This window comes from Nicotiana attenuata, chromosome 7, assembly GCF_001879085.1.
Source record: "Nicotiana attenuata strain UT chromosome 7, NIATTr2, whole genome shotgun sequence".
In the NCBI taxonomy this organism is placed as follows: domain Eukaryota; kingdom Viridiplantae; phylum Streptophyta; class Magnoliopsida; order Solanales; family Solanaceae; genus Nicotiana; species Nicotiana attenuata.
The window spans coordinates 67,684,445-67,709,973 of record NC_031995.1 but is presented as its reverse complement, the minus strand read 5'-3'; the positions used below and the strand labels follow the sequence as shown (position 1 = coordinate 67,709,973).

The following is a 25,529-nucleotide window of genomic DNA, read 5'->3' as shown; positions in this document are numbered from 1 at the left end:
GCACCAACACCTTGACATTTCCATTTGACCTTGCCTCCTCCACATATCATCAGTGGCTATCTTCTGCCTCCACAATCTCCACATGAAAAATGATATCTTGAATGGCAAACCTTTTATCCACATTAGCTTGTACTCTTGATTAGGATCTGCCCTATGCCTTAGAATTTGCCAAGCACTACTAACACTAAACTTGCCTGATGAGGTTGGCATCCAATATGGTTTATCCCAGTACTCCTCATTGCTTTCATAATGCACATCGGATCTAATATGTTCAGAAATCTCTTCATTGAAAGTCTGGTCTAGCAGCTGATCATCCCATGCTCCTCCATCCCTCAGTTCTGCCACTTCCTGGAGATCTTCATTGATAGAAAAGTCTTCAGGAAGTACATGATAAATTGCACCCAGTCCAGTCCAATTTTCCTGCCAAATATTAGTTGTTCCACTCTTCAATTCCCATAAGATCTCATGTTCAACTTCTTTCCTAGCATTCAGCATTTGTCTCCAAACATGAGACCCTTCCCTAAATTGCACCACTGTAGGTAGCTCCTTTTTGCAATACTTATTCCACATGAAATTAGACCACAAAGATTTTGTGGTCCTAAACCTCCACCAAAGCTTAGCAAACAATGCCCTTGAAACATCATGTAAGGACCTAAAACCTAGACCCCCTTCTTCTTTAGGAAGGCAAAGTTTTTGCCAAGATGCCCAGTGTCTGCTCCTCCCTTCTTCCTTTGTGCTCAAAAAGAACCTAGCAAAGATCTTATGTAGATGCTCCAGGATGTTGTTTGGTGGATCAAGGACTGATAACATGTGAACTGGCATACTTTTCAACACACTCGAGATGAGTGTTGCTTTTCCTCCAAATGATAATAGCTTCCCTTTCCATGAATGCAATTTAGCCTTCACCTTCTTGATAATATCTTCATAATACTCCTTCCTCCTTCTAGTGTAGAAAAAGGGACACCCTAGATATGTGAAGAGGAATTTACCTCTTGCAAATCTAGTAATAGCTCCAACTGCCTGAAACAATCCATTAGCAACCTTTGAATGCATGTAGTAAAAACTCTTATCTTTGTTGATTATCTGGCCTGATATCCTCTCATAGCTTCCTAATACTGCCATAATCTTGCTCAAAGAGAGAGGATGAGCAGATGCAAAGATTATAATATCATCAGCATATGCCAAGTGGTTTAAAGGACCAGACCACTTAGGCGTTCCAAATCCCACAAATTACTTGTCTTCAAAGAGCTTATTCAAAGACCTGGAAAGTACCTCAGGTGACAATATGAAAAAAGCTGGAGATAGAGGATCCCCTTGCTTCACATTCCTTGTTGACTTGAAGAACCCTGAAGCCTGCCCATTCACCAACATTGAATACCAATTATTTGACACCAAATTCCACACCATGTTGATGAAGTGTTCATAGAATCCCATCTTCCTCAGCACGTGCAATAAGTACTTCCATGAAACCCTGTCATACGCCTTAGCCATATCAAACTTGATCACCACATTAGCTGGCTTTCCCCTTAGCCTTATATCAGTCACAATTTCTTGGGTCAGTAAGATGTTCTCAAATATGCTCCTACCATTCACAAATCCGGATTGGTTTGGAGATATCAGAGAAGGCAGAAATCCCTCCAATATATCATGTAACACCCTATACAAGACCTTGTTAATGAAGTTGCTCAAGCTAATAGGTCTTAAGTCAGAAAAGGTCTCCACTATAGGTTTCTTTGGTAGCAACACTAAATTGGTATGAGTAATGGATTTAGGCAATGCAACTCCTCCATAAAAATGTAGAACCATATTGTGTATGTCAGCACCAATAACATCCCAGCATGATTGATAAAACAGGCCAGTGAATCCATCAGGTCCACTAGCACTCTCCTTACTAAGCTCAAAAACTGCAGACCTAACTTCTTCAAGTGTTGGCATTCTGCTAAACTCCAAGTTCTGATCCATAGTCACCATGGAAGGTATATTATTGAGCAAAGAAAAGTCAGAAGCATCACCTTCACTTGTGAACTATTTTTTTATAGAAGTCCACTACAGCTGTAGCCAATTGCTCCTGATCTTTAATCCATACCCCACTGCCACTCTTGATCCTCTTCAGTTGAATTTCTTTCTTTTGCCATTGACATGATTGTGAAAGAAACTTGTATTCCTATCTCCTTTAGCAAACCAAGTCATCCCAGCTTTTTGCTTCCAATACTGCTCCTCAATACTCAAGTATTTCTTCAATTCAGATTGAGCCTTTCGAAGCATAATCCTATTCTCAATTGTAGGTTCTTCTTCAAACAACATCTCATTCACCCTAAAAATGTCCTCCAAAATAGCCAGCTACTTGAAGATATCACCAAATGTTTCCCTACTCCATCTTGATAGTGCTGGCTTCACCCTCTTGAGCTTCTGCTTGAACATCAAAAAAGGATCCCCTATGAAATCAGCTTCCCAATTCTGCCTCACCACATCCATAAATGTAGAATGCTTTGTCCAAAAGTTCAAGAACCTTAAAGGCTTGACAAAATTAGTTGTCTGCTCCCCACGTGTCATTAGCAGTGGTGCATGATCTGATCCAGTTCTGATTAGATGCTCAACTTCAATAGTTGTAGCATGTTCTGAAATGGAAAATTCACAACTATCCTATCCAATCTCTTTAATATACACTCAGCATTGGGTCTCCTATTCCACCATGTTAATGGACTTACCTTGTACCCTTGCTCAAATAAACCACAAGAATTTACACAAAATGCAAAATCCTCATATTCAGGAGGGTGTACTGGAAGTCCCTCTCTCTTCTCATCTTCACGCAATACCACATTGAAATCCCCTCCTACCAACCATGGCAATTCCATATCAATTGCTAGGTAATACAGGTGATCCCACAATTCTAACCTCTCCATTGCTGAACATTTTGCATAAACAAAAGTCATCATCATGTGCTGCCCCAAGTCATGGTGAAACACTTTCACAGTCATCTGTTGCTCAGTATCCTCCACTAATTCCCATTCCACCACTGCATCAAAGAACAACCATATTTGCCCATTAATATTTGCATAAACGGTCTCCATATTCAACCTCCTTCTATATCTATCAATGAATCCCTTCTTTCGAAAAGGCTCCATCAATGAAACTACACAAAAACTATGCTCCCTATTCATATTGATCACCCTAGGAAAGGCATGCTGTGTATTCGCAGACCTTATGTTCTATATTAATGTTTTGATCATCATTTAGATAGGGAAGCTGCCCTCCTAGGCATAATTCTTGAAGGTTGTTGTGGCTCTTTATTCTGATTCTTCTTTGTTCTCTTACCTCCTTTAGAACTAGCTGTAGGTGATAAATCTTCTTCCCTAGAGACTTGTTTGAAGTTTTCTGCAGTTGATTCATCATCTCTTTCATCCTCCATTGGATTGTCTCAATAAGTCTTCATCAATTGGTGCCACATTTTGTGTAACTAAATCATGTAAATGTTGTAGAGGAGTTTTCAGTGGAACATTAAGATGCAACTGTATAATTTGATCAGTGCCAGATTACATAGGCACTTCCTCTATTTCCCCATATGCTCTTGGTACAATTGCCTGCTCATCAGCCTTTTCCTTGCTATTCTCCATAGAAGAAGTAGCAGTCTGCATCATTTTGAATTGCTGCTCATAGACATTGCCTAGCCCAGGAATTACTGTAGCAGTCTGCTCAGAAATGTCTTTTCTATTGATATCAACACCCTTTCCATTGCCTGTGTTTTGGTCTGACCCCACTGTACCATCCCCAACCTTCACATTATCATCTCCATCAAGTTTGTTCTCTAATACATACACTGGAACACTATCTACATAGGCCAATATATCTCTAGTTGCACTAGGGATAGGGTTTACTGTAGCTGCCTCATTAGGTGAACCTGGTGCCAGGCCTGGCGTCGCCAGCTTAACGCCTAGGGAACCTGGCTTTAGGCCTGGCATCGCCAGCCTAACACCTGGGGAGCCTGGCTTTAGGCCTGGCGTCGCCAGCCTAACGCCTGGGGAGCCTGGCTTTAGGCCTGGCGTCGCTAGCCTTTCGCCGGGTTGGATGTTGTCCCTCTTCTCCTTGTCTCCTGTTGTCTTTGTTGTGCCTAGCTGATCATCCTCAACCGCAATTGCATCACTCCATACAACCTTTGTAGAGTTTACCTGATCAAGATCCTCAAGCTGTTCAGACTGTGCAAATGTTTGAGATGGAATATCTTGACACGATTGGTTTGTAGTCACATTGAGTTGCCTTAGCTCCTCTTTGCTAGTTCCAAACCTTCTATGAACCCAGTCGATTGTGGATTCCTTATTAGCCCTTTCATCAGTACTTTGATCACTAGGAACAATAGAATTAGCCTTAGCTAAGTTCCCATTATGCTGATCTTCCAACACTTTCTCAACTGCTTCCTTCTTCTCACGCTTAAGTTCCTGTTGATTACCTTCTCCAACTAGTTTAGTATTAGCATCTTTCTCAACCCTAACCCCAGAAGCATTAGGATTAGGGCTTGACACTCCGATATTGCCTTCCTTTTCCTTCTCCTGGCGCTTCTTGGATTGCTTTTCCCCATGTTCCTTCTTCTTACCATTGCTATGATCCTCACCTTTGACTTCAGTAATTTGTAGAGTAGGTTGATGAACTTCCTCAACCTCTAGTGCACTAAACTTGTTCTTGGTTGCTACTTCCTCAAGTTTGTCCTTCCCTTTACCCTTGTCAGCTTCCTTTCCTTGTTTGTTATCAACAATGTGACCCCTATTATCCTTTTGGTATTTTTTCTTCCTTGCTTGCATCCATTCCTGCTTGACATGATTAGTAGCAGGCTTACCAACCACCTTTCCACTTGACAGAACCTTTGTTGAATTTGCAGCTGTACCAATTGCTTCAGTACTCATCACAACTGTCTTCTCCTTGCCTTGATCCTCAACATCTTCATCAAATCTCTTGTGTAATTCAGGAAGAATTACCCAGCATTCTGCCTCACTATGCCCTTGTTTCTTGCAGGGCTTGCAATATTTTGGCATATAATCATACTTAGTCCTAATCCATTTAAACTCTTCTATCCCAGATTCATCAGTTTCTTCCACAATCTTAATACGATAATTAACTTACCAAACAAGTTAACTTCTACCTTCACCTTAGCACAACTAGGTCTAGTCCCATTTTGAGTTGCTAAGTCTACATGTAATGGATTACCAACTGCACGAGCTAATGAAAATACACATTCCTTACCAGAGAAATTTAGAGGAAGTTCTGGAAAGCTAAGCTAAGCTATGGAAATTGGAGTCTCTTCATGAGGTGTCCACCGTGGATTCCATTTTGTACAACGCATCTGCCACATGTCTGATTGAGCCTTTAAATAAAAAGCTGGCTTTGAAAGAAGATGAACATAATCCTCCAATAAAGACAACCTAATTAACACATGATTGTCTTCAATCAAGCCAACTGAACAATGACCCTTAATCTCACATTGAATTGGAAACACTTTACGTAATTCACCAATAACAGGCTTACCATACGAAAATTTCCCAAGAACTGCAAGTTGAAGCCCTTGTTGTACGATGGATTGCTTTACTTCTTGTTTCTTCCACTTCACAACTGGTTCTCCATGAAGGAACTCAACAGGATTCAATGATAGCGTAGCTAGGGTTTGCATGGGGGCATTAATGGCGGTAGGTTTTAAAAGTTTTGAATAATCCATGGGTTTGGGATTGTTGTTTGTGGTCGTGGATGGCTGAGCGACGTTGGGGGGAGGTAGGGGAGGCAGCGCACCCACTGGGGGTGGCTGGCCACCGGCCATGGTGGCCATAGGGGCAGTCGCCGGCGTGGATTTTTGATCACCCAAAAAATCGCCCTTGAGGAGAGAGAACAGAGCGTTTGGGCGCTTGGGTTTTTTCGGGTTTTTCTTTCAGTTTTTTTTAATCTTCAAGTGAGGGTTTTTAATTTTTCAAGTGAAAGAAAATGGAAGCTGAAAAGCTTCACTTTCGTGAAAGTGAGGGAGGGGTTTGGGAAAAAAAGAGGGAAATGATCAAAAAAGAGGAAAAAATTGGGTTAGTACGTGTTTTTTTTTATTGTGTGGAAAGGTTGGCGGACTTGTCTTCAAATCAAACGATCCCTCAATATATTATTTTTTACACTATCTAATTGAGTCGACCTATAATAATAAGTTAGCCTTTATATATAGCAAACTTTGTATGGCAACTTGGAAAATAGAGAAATACTATGTTATATATCTTGTTAATTGAACTAATATTGCTGCAAAAATCATTTACAACGTCAGTATATTAGACTAAAATCCTTTTCAAAGGCATACAGTATATTCTTATACCATTCAAGCATTCATGGATAGCGTGAAAAAAGTTGAGCATGGTTCTGGGCTGGTAGACACGGGCGGAGCCAGCCTTATAGCAACGAGTTCGGTAGAACCTAGTAGCTTTAGACCAACCTATGTATTTCTGTTGAAACAATCATCAAATATGTATAAGTAATATATCCAGAACCCAGTAATCAAAAAGAATTTTGGTGCAGAACGCACAAACTAAAAATCCTAGCTCCGCATACTGATATATCAATTATATGCAGGTAACTCGTCTAAGATGTGGTGGTTTTATCTTCGCGCTAAGATTAAACCACACAATGAGTGATGCACCCGGTCTCGTCCAATTCATGACTACAGTGGGTGAAATGGCACGCGGTGCATCTGCTCCATCTATACTTCCAGTCTGGTGTCGAGAATTGCTAAATGCAAGAAATCCGCCTCAAGTGACATGTACACATCACGAATACGATGAAGTACCCGATACAAAGGGCACAATTATCCCCTTAGACGACATGGTTCACAAGTCTTTCTTTTTTGGCCCTTCTGAGGTCTCAGCACTTCGCAAATTTGTCCCTCATCACTTGCGTAAGTGTTCCACTTTTGAACTACTCACAGCAGTCCTTTGGCGTTGTCGAACAATGTCCCTAAAACCTGATCCAGAAGAGGAAGTTCGCGTTCTTTGCATTGTCAATGCACGTTCGAGGTTCAATCCTCCTTTGCCTACTGGCTACTATGGCAACGCCTTTGTATTCCCCGTAGCAGTCACAACTGCGGCTAAGCTGAGCAGAAATCCACTAGGATATGCACTCGAGTTAGTGAAGAAAACAAAGACGGATGTGACTGAAGAATATATGAAATCAGTGGCAGATTTAATGGTGATAAAAGGGAGACCCCATTTTACAGTGGTGAGGACTTATCTTGTATCAGATGTGACTAGAGGTGGATTTGGAGGAGTGGATTTTGGATGGGGAAAAGCAGTATATGGTGGACCAGCTAAAGGAGGAGTGGGTGCAATTCCTGGTGTGGCTAGTTTTTATATACCATTTAAAAACAAGAAAGGTGAGAATAGAATTTTGGTACCAATTTGTTTGCCTTGTTTTGCTATGGAAACATTCATCAAAGAACTTGATGGTATGTTGAAAGGTGATGCTCAATTAGTCAACTCAAACTATGCCATTATAAAACCTGCCCTTTGAGATATTAATTACTCCTATGAATTAATTATCTCGAATACTTCATCTGTTTTTGTGTGTGTGTAATTTCAAATTAAATGTTGCAAGTTTTCTCTTTTATCACATGTAATTTTAAATGTCGTATGTGTCCGTTACTTCAACCAGCTGCATCTAAAGGGTCGTAGACAATGTCTTTCTATTGCGGCCAAACGCACACGCAAGTATACGCGGTCGTCAAATAATAAAGTGACTAAAAGTCGGATATCGAACTTACGAGAACTTGTGATTAACTATTAACTAAATAAGACTATCCTAATTATCTAAACAAGATTAAACTCAAAAGTAGTTATGCTAAAGTAATTAAACTAAAAAGAAAATAACTAGTGAACAATAAATAGAGGAAGAGCAGTTTTTTATATTATCAATGTGATAAAACGATCTAGGGTTATGGGCTATCTAATATTCCTATTGTATTCTTCAATTGAACTGACTAACTAATTTATCCAATTTATTAGTTAACAGGGTTAATATTGCTCATAAGAATCTGTCGAGTTCTTACTCGCCTATTCAACCTAACCTAACGCCTATATATCTATGGAATTAGAACTAACAAGAACGCATTTATAATACCTATTAAATCAACCAAGCAAGGCAGTTAGATATATGTCTATCCTAACCGCGAATCCGTACCCCGATGCCCAGGTTCAAGAATTTGCTTTACTCAATCCTATATGCAATCTAGAATTCCCACTTTCGAGTTCTAGATTCGTAGATAGTAGTTAATTGGTGATCAATCAATTAAATAATTAAGCGCAGGATTGAATAAATAAATCAATACGATAAACTAAGAAATCAAAATAAATATTCGAATAACGATAGCCATGAAAGAACCACAACCCTAGAACGTGAAGTTTAGTTCCACATACACATGGTAACAAAATAATAAATCATACAAAGAAACATAAAAATTACTAAGTTTGGTGGAAGAAAAGACGAAATCCGACCTCCACGGCGGCTTTGTGCTGTCCCTAGGCCAAAAGTTTGTCAAAAGTTACTCTAAAAAACATTTTTATATGTATTTATACCAAGTAGGGTCGGGCCCGGATGAAAACACCTTCTTCTGCGCGAATTGGGATAATAACTCTGTAAAAATTGCATAGGCGCGCCGCATGGGGCGACGCGCCATGCGGTGTAGTAGTGGACTTTATCAGAGAACTCAACACTTGAAGATGCAGGCATATTTTGTACAGACGCGGCGTGGTAAGCGTTGCACAGTGCATCGCGTGTTGATACCCAATTTTTCTCTATGTATTTTTTTAATATGCAAAATACCTTCAAAATAGCGTATGTATGTATATATAATGTATGTCCAAGTGTCTCATTATTTTTTCTTTCAATTTATTTCCCTATTTTATCCATAAAAACCCAATAATTATTTCTAAAATTATCATTTTTTGGTGATTCACTTGTTGAACTTTTATATTTATGCTAAAATATAGCTAAGGGAATTTTTGCATATTTTTTACAAAATTATTTAGTATTTATAAGGCTAAATTGTATAATTGCAATATCAGCCTCTTTTAGGATTTAATTGCGTTTATGTTCATGAAATTAAGTCCAGTATTTTTTAAATGGTTAATTATATGTCATAAATTATTTTAGTACTTTTAATTTGTTTCCAGAAAACAATTTACAATTTTTATAATTTTAAATAGGGAAAAATGGCTATTTAAATGATAGCCCAATTTCATTCCAACTATAGCTTGAAATTGAGCCCAAATCAGACCCAATTTCCCAACCCAATTGCAACTCAAACCCGACCCTCTTACCCAATTTAAATGACCCAACCCGGACTCCCCACCTAACCCCTTTAATCCCAGCCGTTGATCGTTTAGATCAACGACTCCCATTACCCCTTTCCTTTTTTAACCCAAACGACCCCTTTACACTACCTCATTCCTCACCAACCGCCGCCTCTGAATCCCTCTTCTCTCTCAACTCTCTTTGAAACTCTTGCAAACCCTAGCCACTGTCATCAAACTACACCCTAATCAACCCTAAGCCCTGCCTAATCCATGGCCCCTCGTGGTCACTTGAGACGTGTAGGGACCTCCTATGGCTCCTTGGTGTTTGTTCTTGTGGTTTCACGGTCAGACCTTGAGGGAGTCTGGTCCAGTCCTTGTTCGATTTCAGTTTGTGGCTCTTCTCCGGTCATCCTTGACCTTTCTCCGGCCAGCTATGGCCGTTCGAGTCAGATCCTTGACTCCCCTGCTTAGATCGGTAACTTTCAGGGCCTTTCTCACCTTTTCTGGGTTTTTCGAAACCCTAATCTTTAAGATCTTTCAACTTTCTTTCAGATCTGCTTTAGATCTGTACTTGCTATGACTTTCTTAAGTGTTTCTCGAAGGTTCTTTAACCTGCTTTCAAAAACGACTCTTCATTTTCTCCGATTAGGGTTTTCCTTTAAGTTATTTCAAAAAAAATCTCTTCTCTGATTTTAACGTGTTTCTGATTTTGCTATGTTTTGTTCATGTTGTTCTTCTATCTGAGTTAGCATGTTCAAACCCTAATATCTTTTGGGTCTCAATCGAGTTCCGAAGCTGTTTGTTAGATGTGTGCTTGTTTGTTTAAATTCTTGCTTGACTTGTTTGTTTACCATTTTTTGAACTCGATTGTTGTTCAAAACCCTAGGTCTTTGGATCTGAAATTGTTTGTTTTAACACTTGACTCGTTTGAAAGTTCTTGTTCCAGACTCTCTTTTCTTTATGTGACTTATCTGATTTTTACTATCTTTCAACTCGACTATGGCTGAAATCCTAACTTTTCAAAAAAGGTTTCCTCACCCATTACTATGAGACCCTTACTTCTTTGACTCTCTTCTTCACTTTGGCTATATGTGTGAGCCCTGACTATCTATTGAATCCTATGTTTATTGCTACTACTATTGCATGTTGTTTCTTTTGCCAATGTGCTTGGCCTCGCATGTCTAATGTCTTCCGTTCACTCTGTTTATATACTAAAGTGCAGAAGCATGTTTCTTCTTTGATTGACCCTCATCGTGTGACCGATTTCAAAGCTTTTCTTTTATGAACCCTAATTTCACTCGCCTGTTTAGAATTGATTGATTCTTTTCCCTTTACTGTAATATTTACCTTGCTGAATCCTTTCCAAAAATAAGCATATTTTCGTACTCAGACTTGATTCACTGCATGCTTTTACTACTCCTTTTATGGCAATAATCAGTCTGTCTCTAAACTGATTTCTTTCCTTATTTGAATCTGTTACTACCCGTTAAAAATTTATTCCTTAATTAAAGGGAATCACTTGTATAATTGATTCTGACTGTTGATTGTTTCCTTATTTGTATTAAACTTTACTTATTACCCCTCCTTCACTCGTTTTCAAAAAACTATAAATACCCTGCACCCCTCTTCTTTCAAACGAACGGAACAAACCATCTGAGTTCAGAACACACACTTCACTCAAAACTCTCTCTCTTTTCTCTTTTACTACTTGTGCTTGCTGCTTTGTCTAGCCGGCTGAAAGCCAAGGCTAGGCTGTGGAAATTCATTTACCTTTTCCCTTCTGCATTCGCTTCTTACCGGTATGTCCTAGTTAATTTTCCAGCATCAACAACAACATGTCTCTTTACTATTTCTTTCCATCTTGCCTGTTTCCTGCTTATGTTTAATCAAGTTTTATCACTAAGCATGTTGTAAATTAATGTGTTCCTTTATGTATAAATACTCTGTCAGTCATTTGATTATATGATTATGACTCATGAATCCCAAACCCCCATATCCCATATGTGCGTGTATTCTCTGGTTGGTTTGAGGGCATGTCAGCATTAGACATTGTTGTGCATGACCCAAACCTGACCCTCCCTGGGGTCATATGCTTCATGTCCCCTCTATGTGTTGTGTTCTCAGGCTGGTTTATGGGCATACCAGCACCATCTATTGCTGTGCATGACAAAACCTGACCCCTCCTAGGGTCATATGCTCCCGGCAATGTATTCCCAAACCCCTGACCCCTTGTGCAAAATGCTGATTATGTGCAGAGTTAGCTTTACTACTACTGTTTTCCAATTACCCTTACCCTTTACTATTCTCAACCCTATTTTAAACAGATCTCTATCTCTGCACTTCCACTATACTCTTAGACTTAGGTTCTGCCCCTCTTACGTGAGCCTTGCCTTGGGACCCATGAGCTCCCTCTGAACTTGGACACATAAAGGCTGGCCCTTCCACATTGCACTCATCTCTATCTGGTTATGCAAACTTGGGTGTAAGCACTGCCCAGGGTCCCTTGAGACCCAAAGGGAACTTTGACACACTCAAGTCTGAGAAAGGCTTTGAAACAAGTGGCATTTGAGGTGTTTTGTTCCATAACTTAGAGAGAAAGTCAGAATCAGGCTTCCTATGGCTGTAACTTCTTATTTTACATATTTTTGATGTAATTCAGCAATTGGTCTGTGATAATTTGTAAACAGATATTGGGGTTGGCTAGTGGAAAGGGATGGGTAACTATGCATGTTTAGCTATTAGAAGGGTAGATAACATGCCTATAGGACCTGTTTTAAATTCCGCATGTTTTTAATTCTACATATAGATAACATGCCTATAGGATCTGCTTTAAATGCTGCATGTTTTATTCCACACCTAGATGTCTTGCCTATAGGATCTATTTCAAATTCTGCATTTTTATTCTACATCTAGATATCCTGTCTATAGGATCCGCCTTCAAATTCTGCATAGTTTAATTCCACACTTAGAAATAATGCCAATAGGGTCTAATGGTTACTATCACACATCATGTCCATAAGCTAAAATCAGGTTTCAAACTAGGTGTCATGCTTATAGGGTTAAATATCAATATAGAAATCATGCCTATAGGAATCTCAAGTAAATCCTACCTGCTTCGTTTCATGTTCGACTAGATATCATGTCTATAGAAATTTAAAAATCAGCAATAGTAGAGATCATGCCTATAGGATCTGGAACCAGTCTAGTTTAAAATCAGTTTGATACTGTTCTGAACCAGTCTTAAGCAACCTACTCTCCTTTTATTAATACGGTTTAGAAAGCATGCCTATAGGATCCCACTCGTCCGTTTAAAGAATTATTACTGCTTTGCCATTTTTGAATCAGTAATAGACATCATGCTGATAGGGTATCATCAATGCACACTTAGGCAAGCCTTAGGTAATAACGATAAAATTGAAACCGTCTTTGTTTAATTAGCAACTGCTACAACCAGCACGCAGGCTTGATTCGGACTTCTTACTGAGTTATGTAATAAATTGGTCTGCTTCAACAACTGAAACTCCCCTATATTAGTACTTTAAATTCTGGCCCTGAATGTGTTTTAAAGTCATGTTATTTATGTGCTTTACTTGAGGAGGTATATTTGAGCCTCTTATTTGTTTTACATGTCTCCCCTGATATGCAGTCCTGTGTGTTTTGAATGTCGCCTTAGTCTTTTTACCTTTAAAACCCAAGAGTCAGCCTAAAATCCTCCCTCTTATAGGAATAGTTGTCCTAACTCCTCCGGGACTGATAGGAATGGGACGGGTAATAGCATGCAATAGAGGTCGAGACCAATCCGCGCTTTAATACCTTGACGGGGTGGGAAGGGTAGATATGGATATGATGACTGGTGCGCTAATACCACGTGTAGCCCCTCTTTTGAGGAGTGATTACCGGGTATTGCATTGATATGATCCATATTATAAATAAACCTAGGACCCCTTTTCTTTTCATTTGCAACTTCTTTTCAAAATCCGCTTTTTAATAATTGCTCTTTCAAACTCTTATGTGTTTAAACTTAAATCCCCTACTATTTGAGCCTATTCTCGTCTATTTGCTAAATTGCACAAATTCACAAAAACCTGTCTGGCCGGGAACCACAGTAGTGGATCCTGAGGGGTGCCTAACACCTTCCCCTTAGGATAATTTCAAGCCCTTACCCTATCTCTGGTTATCAAACAAACTTAGTAGTGAACCTTGTAGGTGTCCTAATGCACCCTAAATCATTAGGTGGCGACTCTTCAAAGGCAAAACCCAGTTCCCAAAAGAAATGAGTTGCCCTATGCCCAAAAATGTCATAAACCCGATTTTCTGATGCAAAGAGGGAAAAAGGGGGCGCGACAGCATGGCGACTCTGCTGGGGACATTAGGCTTTTACCACTTCAGATTGTTCTTGTGAATTTATACCTTCCCTTTATGTGCAATTACTTGTTTAAATTCCTTTAAGCGTTTAATTTCTTTTCAATAGCAAAACTGATTTATCTTCTTTGTTTCTTTCCTTTATTGCTGCTTTAATTTTATGAAACTGCTGTATTTATCGCTTTCTTAATGTGCAAATACATGTCAACATGCTTTTTAATTATTGCATAATCATGCTCAACATCATACTCCACTCGTGCCAAACAAATACCATAGCAACGCTTATAATGAGTGGTTGCGCTATTCCTATATTATTACCCCCTATATCCGAAAAGGCATATTTGCGGTAAAACCAGTCGATCAGCGGTGCAGTCGACGGTTCCGTGCCTTCCCCCTTAAGTTCTCCGCTCAAGGGTACCAGTCTAAAACCCCATAGAAACCTTACTCTGTTCAAACTGTGCATGCATCATGGTCAAACCTAGTCGGATCAGTTATGTTGTCCACATAATGATCCTTTAAGATAGCCTTGTCCAAAGTCCAATGGGTTTCCTAAACCCAAACGGACGTCACCATGTTCTGTGCATTTATTTGGAGAACTAAATGCTTCATGCTAATTGTTGATATTAAATAGTCGAGTCTGGTGGGGGGTAAGGGCCTAACCTTATTTGTCTTGCAGAAATATGAGGCACGAAGTCCCCGATTCGGCATGGTCACTAACATCCACCCAAGACTGCTAAGGTGGTGGAAAAATCTTCACTCTAGTGATCAAACTCTCGTCCGAAAATATCTAGGAAATCTACCTTCCCTCCTGGGTCGAAGACTGCCAAAATGCTGAAGGGACCGAAGGCGGACATCTAGCCAAGGCCTACCTATTGCTGGGACTTCGCGAGTTGGGGAAGCTGTTCAACGGAGCCAAGGATGCCGAATCTGGGGAGGGCCCTTCTGGGACCGAGTAGATTGGAGTTTATCTTTTCGCTTTATAAAATGTAATAAGGCCAATGGCCATTAGTGATTTTTTTTATTTCCTGTGTCAATTTGGGATTCGTCTATTTTTATCAATAAAAGGAAGCATTTAGCATCCTAAGTTCTCCAAATCAATTTGTCGCTAGGCCTACCTCGGGCACAAAGAGGTCCCCAAATTAGGACACGATTTACATTCCCGCACTATGTGTTTAAATATTTCAATACTTCCTAATCCTCACTAACTTGGTTACCTTTTTGTTTTTATTTTTTGTTTTTTATTCCCCTCCCCGAAGGTTAGTTCGTGCACTCTGGCAATATCATCTTATTCCACGAGATCCAGGGGCCCTCCACCCACTCCTCCTCTTAGTCCTGTCAAAAACAAGAACAAAGGCAAGATGGAAGATTTGAACAACGTCAGAAAGGAGAATTCAACTGAACGAGTAGAGGCCACTAATGGTCATGGTACTCAGGTTCCTAAGGAAAATGTATCCCAACTTGAACAGAAATTGCTGAAATTCCAGGAAGAGCTCGATTAAGTCCGAAATCTGGCAAGCCTGTCATTTTCCCTCAGTACCCCAGATATCACCTTTCCCAATACTCAGAACCCTACACCACCTCAAAACATCCCGAAGCAACAGAATCATCCTGCTCCTCATACTATTCCACCAAAAACCCAATTCAACATCCGCCATACCTCAAAAAACACCCTGTTACTCATCCCAGAACTCCAAAACTCCACAAATGACCACTTCCACACCCACCATAACACCCCCATCTACGTGGAGACCATGCCACACTCCACCCAACCCATCTCAAGCACACCCGAGTCTGATGATAAAGACTTTCTCATCAGGAACCTGGCTTAGGAACTTAAGAAATTAACTAGCCGAATTCAAGGCGTTGAAGGAAACAAGGGAATTGAGGGGCTGAACTATGAAGATCTTTGCATACAACCCGATGTCGAACTGCCCGAGGGGTACAAACCTCCGAAGTTCGAGAAGTTTGATGGTACAGGCGATCCAAGGGTCCATTTGAGGACGTATTGTGACAAGCTGGTTGGAGTAGGGAAAGATGAGAGAATCCGCATGAAGCTGTTCATGAGGAGCTTGAAAGGAGATGCCCTGTCTTGGTACATCATCCAAGATCCAAAGAGGTGGTCAAGCTGGGTAGGCATGGCGTCCGACTTTATGGACAGGTTCAAGTTTAACATAGAGAATGCGCCGGATATGTTCTATATTCAGAATCTAAAGAAGAAGCCTACAGAAACATTTTGCGAGTATGCTACTCGCTGGAGGTCTGAAGCTGCTAAGGTCAGACCTGCCTTAGAGGAGGAACAGATGAACAAATTCTTTGTCCGGGCCCAAGACCCGCAATACTATAAACGACTAATGATGATCAAGAGCCACAAATTTTCCGACATTATCAAACTGGGTGAAAGGATTGAAGAGGGTATCAAAAGCGATATGGTTACAAACTTCGAGGCCTTACAAGCTACAAATAAGGCCTTGCAGTCCGGTGGTGTGTCCAAGAAAAGGGACGTAGGAGTCGTGATGGTTACGCAAAGGACCAAATCTCTTATCAAATACCAAAATTACCCAACACCTCCACTCACATATCAGCCCACTCCGAACTACCAAGCACCCTCACCCTCCTGTCAAGCTCCACCACCCACTTATCAATCACCTCCGCCTCCCACATATCAGCCTACTTCGCCCAGATATTCCCAACCCGCACATGTCTACCAAACCTACAATGCTCAACCATCCCACTATCAATAACTTCCTGCACGTCAGAACTTCCCTAGACCCCGACTAAATTTTGATCGCAGACCTCCAAAATAATATACAGCAATTGCTGAACCTATTGACCAGTTGTACGAGAGACTCAAAGCTACTGGTTATGTCACCCCCATCCCTGCTGCAACTCCTGAGAACCCTTCTCAGTGGGTTAACCCAAACAAATCATGTGCATACCACTGCAGCATGAAATGGCATACCATCGACGAATGTCGTTCTTTGAAAGACAAGATCCAGTCTCTGATCGATAATAAGATTATTATGGCAAAGGAACCCGCTCCAAATGTCCGTAACAACCCTCTGCCAGACCATAAGGGTGGAGGTATCCATATGATTGAAATAGAGGATGACTGGGATCCCGAGGGATCAATCGGGTTGATCGCAGAAGGTGATGACCCAAAGAGGCCAATAGTTACTCTTAATCAAATCATAGTCCAGATTCAGCCATCTCGGGACGCTGAGGTAAATATGTCAGTGCCACTTGAGTTTGAAGCAACGTCATCTGCAAAGACACCAGCGACAATTGAGGTCGAATTCATGTCTCTGGCAAATGCACCCGCACCGTTTGAAGTTGCAGTTTTACCACCCAAGGCACATGCTTCATTCGGAGTAAGGATAGCCACGCCGATCCCAGTGGCTATGTCGACAATGACACCACTCCATACAAAGATTGTACCCTGGGACTATACAGTCGAGGCAAAAAGGAAAGGCAAGGTTAGGTTCGAAGAGACTGTTGCCGCACAGGATATGACGAGAACTGGTAGAGTTTATACCCCGGAACATCCAGCCGAGTCAAGCAAGCAGGCCTCCAACCGGCCACCCATCATTGAGACAGGTCCAGACGATCTTTGGAGAAAGATACAGGCCAAGGAATACTCGGTCATCGACCAGTTGAACAAAACGCCGGCTCAAATCTCCATTCTTACTTTGCTACAAAATTCTGACGCGCACAAGAACGCTCTGTTGAAGGTGCTGAGTGAAGCATACATACCAAGCAACATCACTGGCGGAGAAATGGCTAACATGGTAGGATAAGTGTTAGAGAGCCATAAGATCACATTTCATGAGGACGAGCTGCCACCTAAAGGGTTGGGATACAACAAAGCACTGCACATCACGTGAAATGCGAGGACTATTTTATCACCAGAATCTTGATCGACGGAGGATCCAGTCTCAACATCTATCCACTGGTAACACTCAAGAAGTAGGGTAAAGGACTGCACGAGATAAAGGACGGAGCTATCAATGTGAAAGCCTTCGACGGTTCCCAAAGGTCCACCATTGGGGAGATTAGTCTATGCTTGCAAATAGGGCCAACCTGGTTCGATGTTGATTTCCAGGTGATAGATGTGCCAGCGTCTTACAATCTGCTGTTGGGACGGCCATGGATCCATGTTGCTGGGGTTGTAGCATCAACACTGCATTAGGTAGTAAAATTCGAATGGAACCACCAAGAGGTGATCACTCACGGCGAAGGTAGCAACCCTATATACAGTTGCCAGACCATTCCGTCAATCGAAGGAAGAAGGAAGCTAGGTGGAGAGACTTACCACCACATTGAACGGGTAAATGCTGCTGACAAAGATAAATCGTGGGATAGCAAAATCGAGACTATACTGAATTGGAGCGGGTACGAACCTGGCAAGGGGCTCGGAAAGAACATCCAAGGAATCCCTAAGCCCATAAAACTCAAGTAACATGGCACCACTTTCGGCTTGGGCTACGAATACACCTGGGAAGAGTTCAACAACTGGTCGCCACCATGGCGTGGTCCTTACTATCCACTGGAGCAGCCAATACCGTGTTTGGAGTAGACTTTCCAATAGGTCGGCGTTATTTATGGGTCAGACGAAGAAGAAGCACTGGCAGCAGTGAAGAACTTGTTCCTAGAAGACGATGACATGGACTGTTGTGTTGTTCTCGAGGAGGAGGGGGAGGAAAGCCCTTCCAGACAGGCTGTGAGTAGAGGAGCATGCCTTAATAACTGGACCATCAGGACAACCAGAGCCCGACGAGTCTCGGGGTAGCAAGGCTAATACAAGCATCATGCACTATTTTTATTTACTAAATGACTTTCTTTTCGCATTTTAATTCCCGCAATAAGATCTTCAATGTTCAAAAAAGTTATGAAATTTATCAAAGCATTTCGAATTTTCTTATGAATCAACACTCATTATTATTTTTCTCTCATTACTTTACTTATACACCATTACTATTACTTATCTTGATGAACCAATGACTGTGACATGAAATAAGACAACGCAACAAACGGACATTGATTTAGAGGAAGATGACATACCAGATGAGATTGTCAAAGAAGTTGAAAACTTTGAGAACAGACCAAAGTCCAACCTGGACGAGATCGAAATTGTTAACCTGGAAGATGCCGAAAATGTCAAAGAAACGCAAATCAACATTCACCTGTCGTCGTCAGAGATGATAAAATGCACAATAATGCCACAGCCTATAGGCCGCAAATAAATGGAGCTGTAGAGGCCACCAACAAGAATATCAAGAAGATATTGAGGAAAATGATAAAGAAGCATAACTAGTGGCACGAGAAGTTATCATTTGCTCTATTGGGATATCGCACCAAGTCCACACATCAACCGGGGCAACCCCCTATATACTGGTTTACGGTACGGAGGCCGTCATTCTCGCTGAGGTAGAAATTCCTTCCCTACGGATCATAGAGGAAGCTGAGCTCGACGACGCGGAGTGGGTGAAAAGTCGTTATGAGCAACTAGCCCTTATAGACGAAAAGAGAATGAATGCAGTTTGCCATGGTCAACTCTATCAGAACTGAATGTCCAGAGCCTTCAACAAGAGAGTCAAACCAAGACAGTTCACATCGGGGTAGCTGGTGATAAAGAAAATTTTTCCCCATCAAGATGAAGCCAAGGGCAAGTTCTCCCCCAATTGGCAGGGTCCATACATGGTCTACCGGGTTCTGACAGGAGGAGCCCTCATACTTGCAGAAATGGACGGAGAAGTCTGGCCAAAGCCGATCAATTCAGCTGCAGTCAAGCGTTACTATGTGTAATCTTTATGCTTTCCGTATATGATGTAATTGAACTACGCCTGACCTGATTCCTGTTTAAGAGGGGATACGTAGGCAGCCCTATGGGTTCGGTCACAATTCAATAAAATTTTCATTCCCCCCCCCCCCCTCCCGCAATTGGAAACTGGGGCAGAATTTTAAGGAGAACCCTCAAAATTCCAAAGCAATTTCAGCCAAATCGTAGCAAGCAACAGTCAGAAGTATCAACCCATTAAACTGGGGCAGAATTTTGAGGAGGACCCTCAAAATTCCATAGCAAGAGAGGTTGCAATGTCCTGAACCACGTCACAATTGTCGATTCATCTAAAAGTTATTCTTAATTATATACTTATGCCATATTTTTACGAAATGATGCATGTTTATTACTGAAATTGCCTTGTTTAGCAACGCTCCCCCAATGACACATACAGTATCACCAGATCAAAGCCGAGCAGGTCAAGCAGAGCCAGCGGGGATACGAACTAATCTCCCCCCTTTTACAAAACTCACGATTTTTCTTTGGATGCAGGCACTTGGATTGCGAAATCATCAAACATACTATACACTCACGAGACAAACATTGTTCAGGAATACAACTCTCAAAACCGTTGCACTTACCCACATTTGCTATCCACACACACCAGCGACATTTCGTGTGTCACAATGTCCCCAGCAGTCACAATATCGCAATCTGCTATTAGCTAAGAAAGCTCTGTTACCGTTTGCCATTTTATTTCTTGCATAAGGCTACCATTCTGCCTTCCAAGACTAAACGCTGTCTCCATCTGCATTTCTGCATTGCATAAGGCTACCATTCTGCCTTCCGAGACTAAACGTTGTCTCCATCTGCATTTCTGCATTGCATAAGGCTACCATTTTGCCTCCGGAGACTAAACGCTGTCTCCATCTGCATTTTTGCATTGCATAAGGCTACCATTCTGCCTTCCAAGACTAAACACTGTCTCCATCTGCATTTCTGCATTGCATAAGGCTACAATTCTGCCTTCCGAGACTAAATGCTGTCTCCATCTGCATTTCTGCACTGCATAAGGCTACCATTCTGCCTTCCGAGGTTAAGCTCTACCTCCATCTTCGTTTCATGGGCTGGAAGATCGCCTCATACTACATCTGCATGGGCTAGATCGCCTTATACTGCATTGCATCATACAATATCTGCATGGGCTGAAAGATCGCCTCATACTGCATCTCATGGGCTGAAAGATCGCCAAATTATCCAAAGGCGTCATCGTTCGGAGGCACCATTTTCATAGCCCGAGAACACCATGTCATGGCCTGAGGATCCCCTTTAATCTTTTGCATATCATTATTCAAAGGCGTCATGGTTCGGAGGCACCATCCTCGTAGCCCGAGAGCATCATTTCATGGCCTGCGAATCCTTTATTGTACGCTTCATGGCCCAGGACGTCATGGTCTAAAGGACGTCATCCTAACCGTTCGAAGACAACATTCATGGTCCGACGGGAATTTGCATCATGTCTAAATCTACGCACAATATATGCTTGTATTATTTATTTGCAGGTAAACTGGCAAGCAACAGCCGTCCCGGCAGGAGCGTTTCCGCTCCAGTGCCCGCAGCCACATCAAACCTAACCATTCCCGTAAGCCGTCCACTCACCCAGCCCTAGATATTGCGTCCGTTTTTGGAAAGTACCCGTCGGCATACTCCGCCGACGGATCCTGAACTATATATGGCCTGATTCCTGTAAAACCAGGGATATGTAGGCAACTCAGAAGCCAGAGTGCGGCCTAAACCTCTTCAAACCATTTCGCTCGGTCAAAATTGGCCATCATATCTTTACCCGACAACTCTTTCATCCTTCTCGGATAAAGAGTGGCAGCTGCTGATACCCAATTTTTCCCTATGTATTTTTTTAATATGCAAAATACCTTCAAAATAGCATATGTATGCATATATAATGTATGTCCAAGTGTCTCATTATTTTTTCTTAATTTTTAAAGGGTTTTGAAATCAATTTATTTCCCTATTTTATCCATAAAAACCCAATAATTATTTCTAAAATTATCACTTTTTGGTGATTCACTTGTTGAACTTTTATATTTATGCTAAAATATAGCTAAGGGATTTTTTGCATATTTTTTACAAAATTATTTAGTATTTTAAGGCTAAATTGTATAATTGCAATATCAGCCTCTTTTAGGATTTAATTGTGTTTATGCTCATGCAATTAAGTCCAGTATTTATAAATGGTTAATTATATGTCATAAATCATTTTAGTACTTTTAATTTGTTTCCAGAAATCAATTTACTATTTTATAATTTTAAATAGGGAAAATGGCTATTTAAATGATAGCCTAATTTTATTCCAATTATAGCCCGAAATTGAGCCCAAATCAGACACAATTTCCCAACCCAATTGCAACTCAAACCCGACCCCCTAACCTAATTTAAATGACCCAACCCGGACTCCCCACCTAACCCCTTTAATCCCAGCCGTTGATCGTTTTGATCAACGGCTTCCATTACCCCTTTCCTATTTTAACCCAAACGACCCCTTTACCCTACCTCATTCCTCACCAACCGCCGCCTCTGAATCCTTCTTCTCTCTCAACTCTCTTTGAAACTCTTACAAACCCTAGCCGCCGCCATCAAACTACACCCTAATCCACCCTAAGCCCTGCCTAATCCATGGTCACTTGAGACGTGTAGGGACCTCCTATGGCTCCTAGGTGTTTGTTCTTGTGGTTTCACGGTCAGACCTTGAGGGAGTCTGGTCCAGTCCTTGTTCAATTTCAGTTCGTGGCTCTTCTCCGGTCATCCTTGACCTTTCTCCGGCCAGCTATGGCCGTTCGAGTCAGATCCTTGACTCCCCTGGTTAGATCGGTAACTTTCAGGGCCTTTCTCACCTTTTCTGGGTTTTTCGAAACCCAATTCTTTAAGATCTTTCAACTTTCTTTCAGATCTGCTTTAGATCTGTACTTGCTATGACTTTCTTAAGTGATTCTCGAAGGTTCTTTAACCTGCTTTCAAAAACGAATCTTCATTTTTTCCGATTAGGGTTTTCCTTTAAGTTATTTCAAAAAAAATCTCTTCTCTGATTTTAACGTGTTTCTGATTTTGCTATGTTTTGTTCATGTTGTTCTTCTATCTGAGTTAGCATGTTAAAACCCTAATTTCTTTTGGGTCTCAATTGAATTCCGAAGTTGTTTGCTAGATGTGTGCTTGTTTATTTAAATTCTTGCTTGACTTGTCTGTTTACCATCTTTTGAACTCGATTGTTGTTGAAAACCCTAGGTCTTTGGGTCTGAAATTGTTTGTTTGAACACTTGACTCGATTGAAAGTTCTTGTTCCAGACTCTCTTTTCTTTATGTGACATATCTGATTTTTACTATCTTTCAACTCGACTATGGCTGAAACCCTAACTTTTCAAAAAAGGTTTCCTCACCCGTTACTATGAGACCTTTACTTGTTTGACTCTCTTCTTCACTTTGGCTATATGTGTGAGCCCTGACTATCTATTGAATCCTATGTTTATTGCTACTACTATTGCATGTTGTTTCTTTTGCCAATGTGTTTGGCCTCGCATGTCTAATGTCTTCCGTTCACTCTGTTTATATACTAAAGTGCAGAAGCATGTTTCTTCTTTGATTGACCCTAATCGTGTGACTGATTTCAAAGCTTTTCTTTTATGAACCCTAATTTCACTCGCCTGTTTAGAATTGATTGATTCTTTTCCCTTTACTGTAATATTTACCTTGCTGAATCCTTTCCAAAAATAAGCATATTTTCGTACTTAGACTTGATTCACTGCATGCTTTTACTACTCCTTTTATGGCAATAATCAGTCTGTCTCTAAACTGATTTCTTTCCTTATTTGAATCTGTTACTACCCGTTAACCAGTGATTCCTTAATTAAAGGGAATCACTTGTATAATTGATTCTGACTGTTGATTGTTTCCATATTTGTATTAAACTTTACTTATTACCCCTCCTTCACTCGTTTTCAAAAAACTATAAATACCATGCACCTCTTTTCTTTGAAACGAACGGAACAAACCATCTGAGTTTAGAACACACACTTCACTCAATACTCTCTCTCCTTTCTATGTTACTACTTGTGCTTGCTGCTTTGTCTAGCCAGTTGAAAGCCAAGGCTAGGCTGTGGAAATTTGTTTACCTTTTCCTTTCTGCATTCGCTTCTTACTGGTATGTCCTAGTTAATTTTCCAACATCAACAACAACATGTCTCTTTACAATTTCCTTCACTCTTTCCTGTTTCCTACTTATGTTTAATCAAGTTTCATCACTAAGCATGCTGTAAATTAATGTGTTCCTTTATGTATAAATACTCTGTCAGTCATTTGATTACGTGATTATGACTCATGAATCCCAAACCCCCATATCCCATATGTGCGTGTATTCTCTGGTTGCTTTGAGGGCATGTCAGCATTAGACATTGCTGTGCATGACCCAAGCCTGACCCAAACCTGGGGTCATATGCTTCATATCCCCTCTATGTGTTGTGTTCTCTGGCTGGTTTATGGGCATACCAGCACCATATATTGCTGTGCATGTCCAAACCTGACCCCTCCTAGGGTCATATGCTCCCTGCAATGTATTTCGAAACCCCTGACCCCTTATGCAAAAATGATGATTCTGTCCAGTGTTAGCTTTACTACTACTGTTTTCCCAATTACCCTTACCCTTTACTATTCTCAACCCAGTTTTAAACAGATCTCTGTCTCTGCACTTCCACTATACTCTTAGACTTAGGTTCTTCCCCTCTTTTGTGAGCCTTGCCTTGGGACCATGAGCTTCCTTTGAACTTGGACACATAAGGGCTGGCCCTTCCACACTACACTCATCTCTATCTGGTTATGCAAACTTGGGTGTAAGCACTGCCCGGGATCTCTTGAGACCCTTAGGGAACTTTGACACACACAAGTCTGAGAAAGGCTTTGAAACAAGTGGCATTTGAGGTGTTTTGTTCCATAACTCAGAGAGGAAGTCAGAATTAGGCTTCCTATGGTTGTAACTTCTTATTTTACATATTTTTGATGTAATTCAGCAATTGGTCTGTAATAATTTGTAAACAGATATTGGGGTTGGCTAGTGGAAAGGGATAGGTAACTATGCATGTTTAGCTATTAGAAGGGTAGATAACATGCCTATAGGACCTGTTTTAAATTCCGCATGCTTTTAATTCTACATTTAGATAACATGCCTATAGGATCTGCTTTAAATGCTGCATGTTTTATTCTACACCTAGATATCCTGCCTATAGGATCTATTTCAAATTCTGCATTTCTTTATTCTACATCTAGATATTCTGTCTATAGGATCCGCCTTCAAATTCTGCATATTTTAATTCCACACTTAGAATCATGCCAGTAGGGTCTAATGGTTACTATCATACATCATGTCCATAAGCTAAAATTAGGTTCTAAACTAGCTGTCATGACTATAGGGTTAAATATCAATATAGAAATCATGCCTATAGGAATCTCAAATAAATCCTGCATGCTTCGTTTCATGTTCGACTAGATATCATGTCTATAGGAATTTAAAAATCAGCAATACTAGAGATCATGCCTATAGGATCTGGAACCAGTCTAGTTTAAAATCAGTTCGATACTGTTCTGAACCAGTCTTAAGCAACCTACTCTCCTTTTATTAATACGGTTTAGAAAGCATGCCTATAGGATCCAACTCGTCCGTTTAAAGAATTATTACTGCTTTGCCATTTTTGAATCAGTAATAGACATCATGCTCATAGGGTATCATCAATGCACACTTAGGCAAGCCTTAGGTAATAACGATAAAATTGAAACCGTCTTTGTTTAATTAGCAACTGCTACAACCAGCAGGCAGGTCTGATTCGGACTTCTTATCTGAGTTATGTAATAAATTGGTCTGCTTCAACAACTGAAACTCCCCTGTCTTAGTACTTTAAATTCTGGCCCTGAATGTGTTTTAAAGTCATGCTATTTATGTGCTTTACTTGAGGAGGTATATCTGAGCCTCTTATTTGTTTTACATGTCTCCCCTGATATGCAGTCCTGTTTGTTTTGAATGTCGCCTTAGTCTTTTT

At 40.8% G+C, this 25,529-nt stretch overlaps 1 protein-coding gene across 1 annotated transcript; it reads left to right on the top strand.

The window, feature by feature from the left end:
- LOC109230521 (benzyl alcohol O-benzoyltransferase-like) lies at positions 6,576 to 7,596 on the top strand. Its single transcript, XM_019396011.1, has one exon. The coding sequence runs from the start codon at positions 6,577 to 6,579 to the stop codon at positions 7,513 to 7,515; it is 939 nt and encodes a 312-aa protein (XP_019251556.1). The 5' UTR covers position 6,576; the 3' UTR covers positions 7,516 to 7,596.

Coding starts and splice junctions, on each gene's coding strand:
- LOC109230521 (XM_019396011.1), top strand. CDS start 6,577: ATGCAGGTAACTCGTCTAAGATGTGGTGGTTTTATCTTCGCGCTAAGA.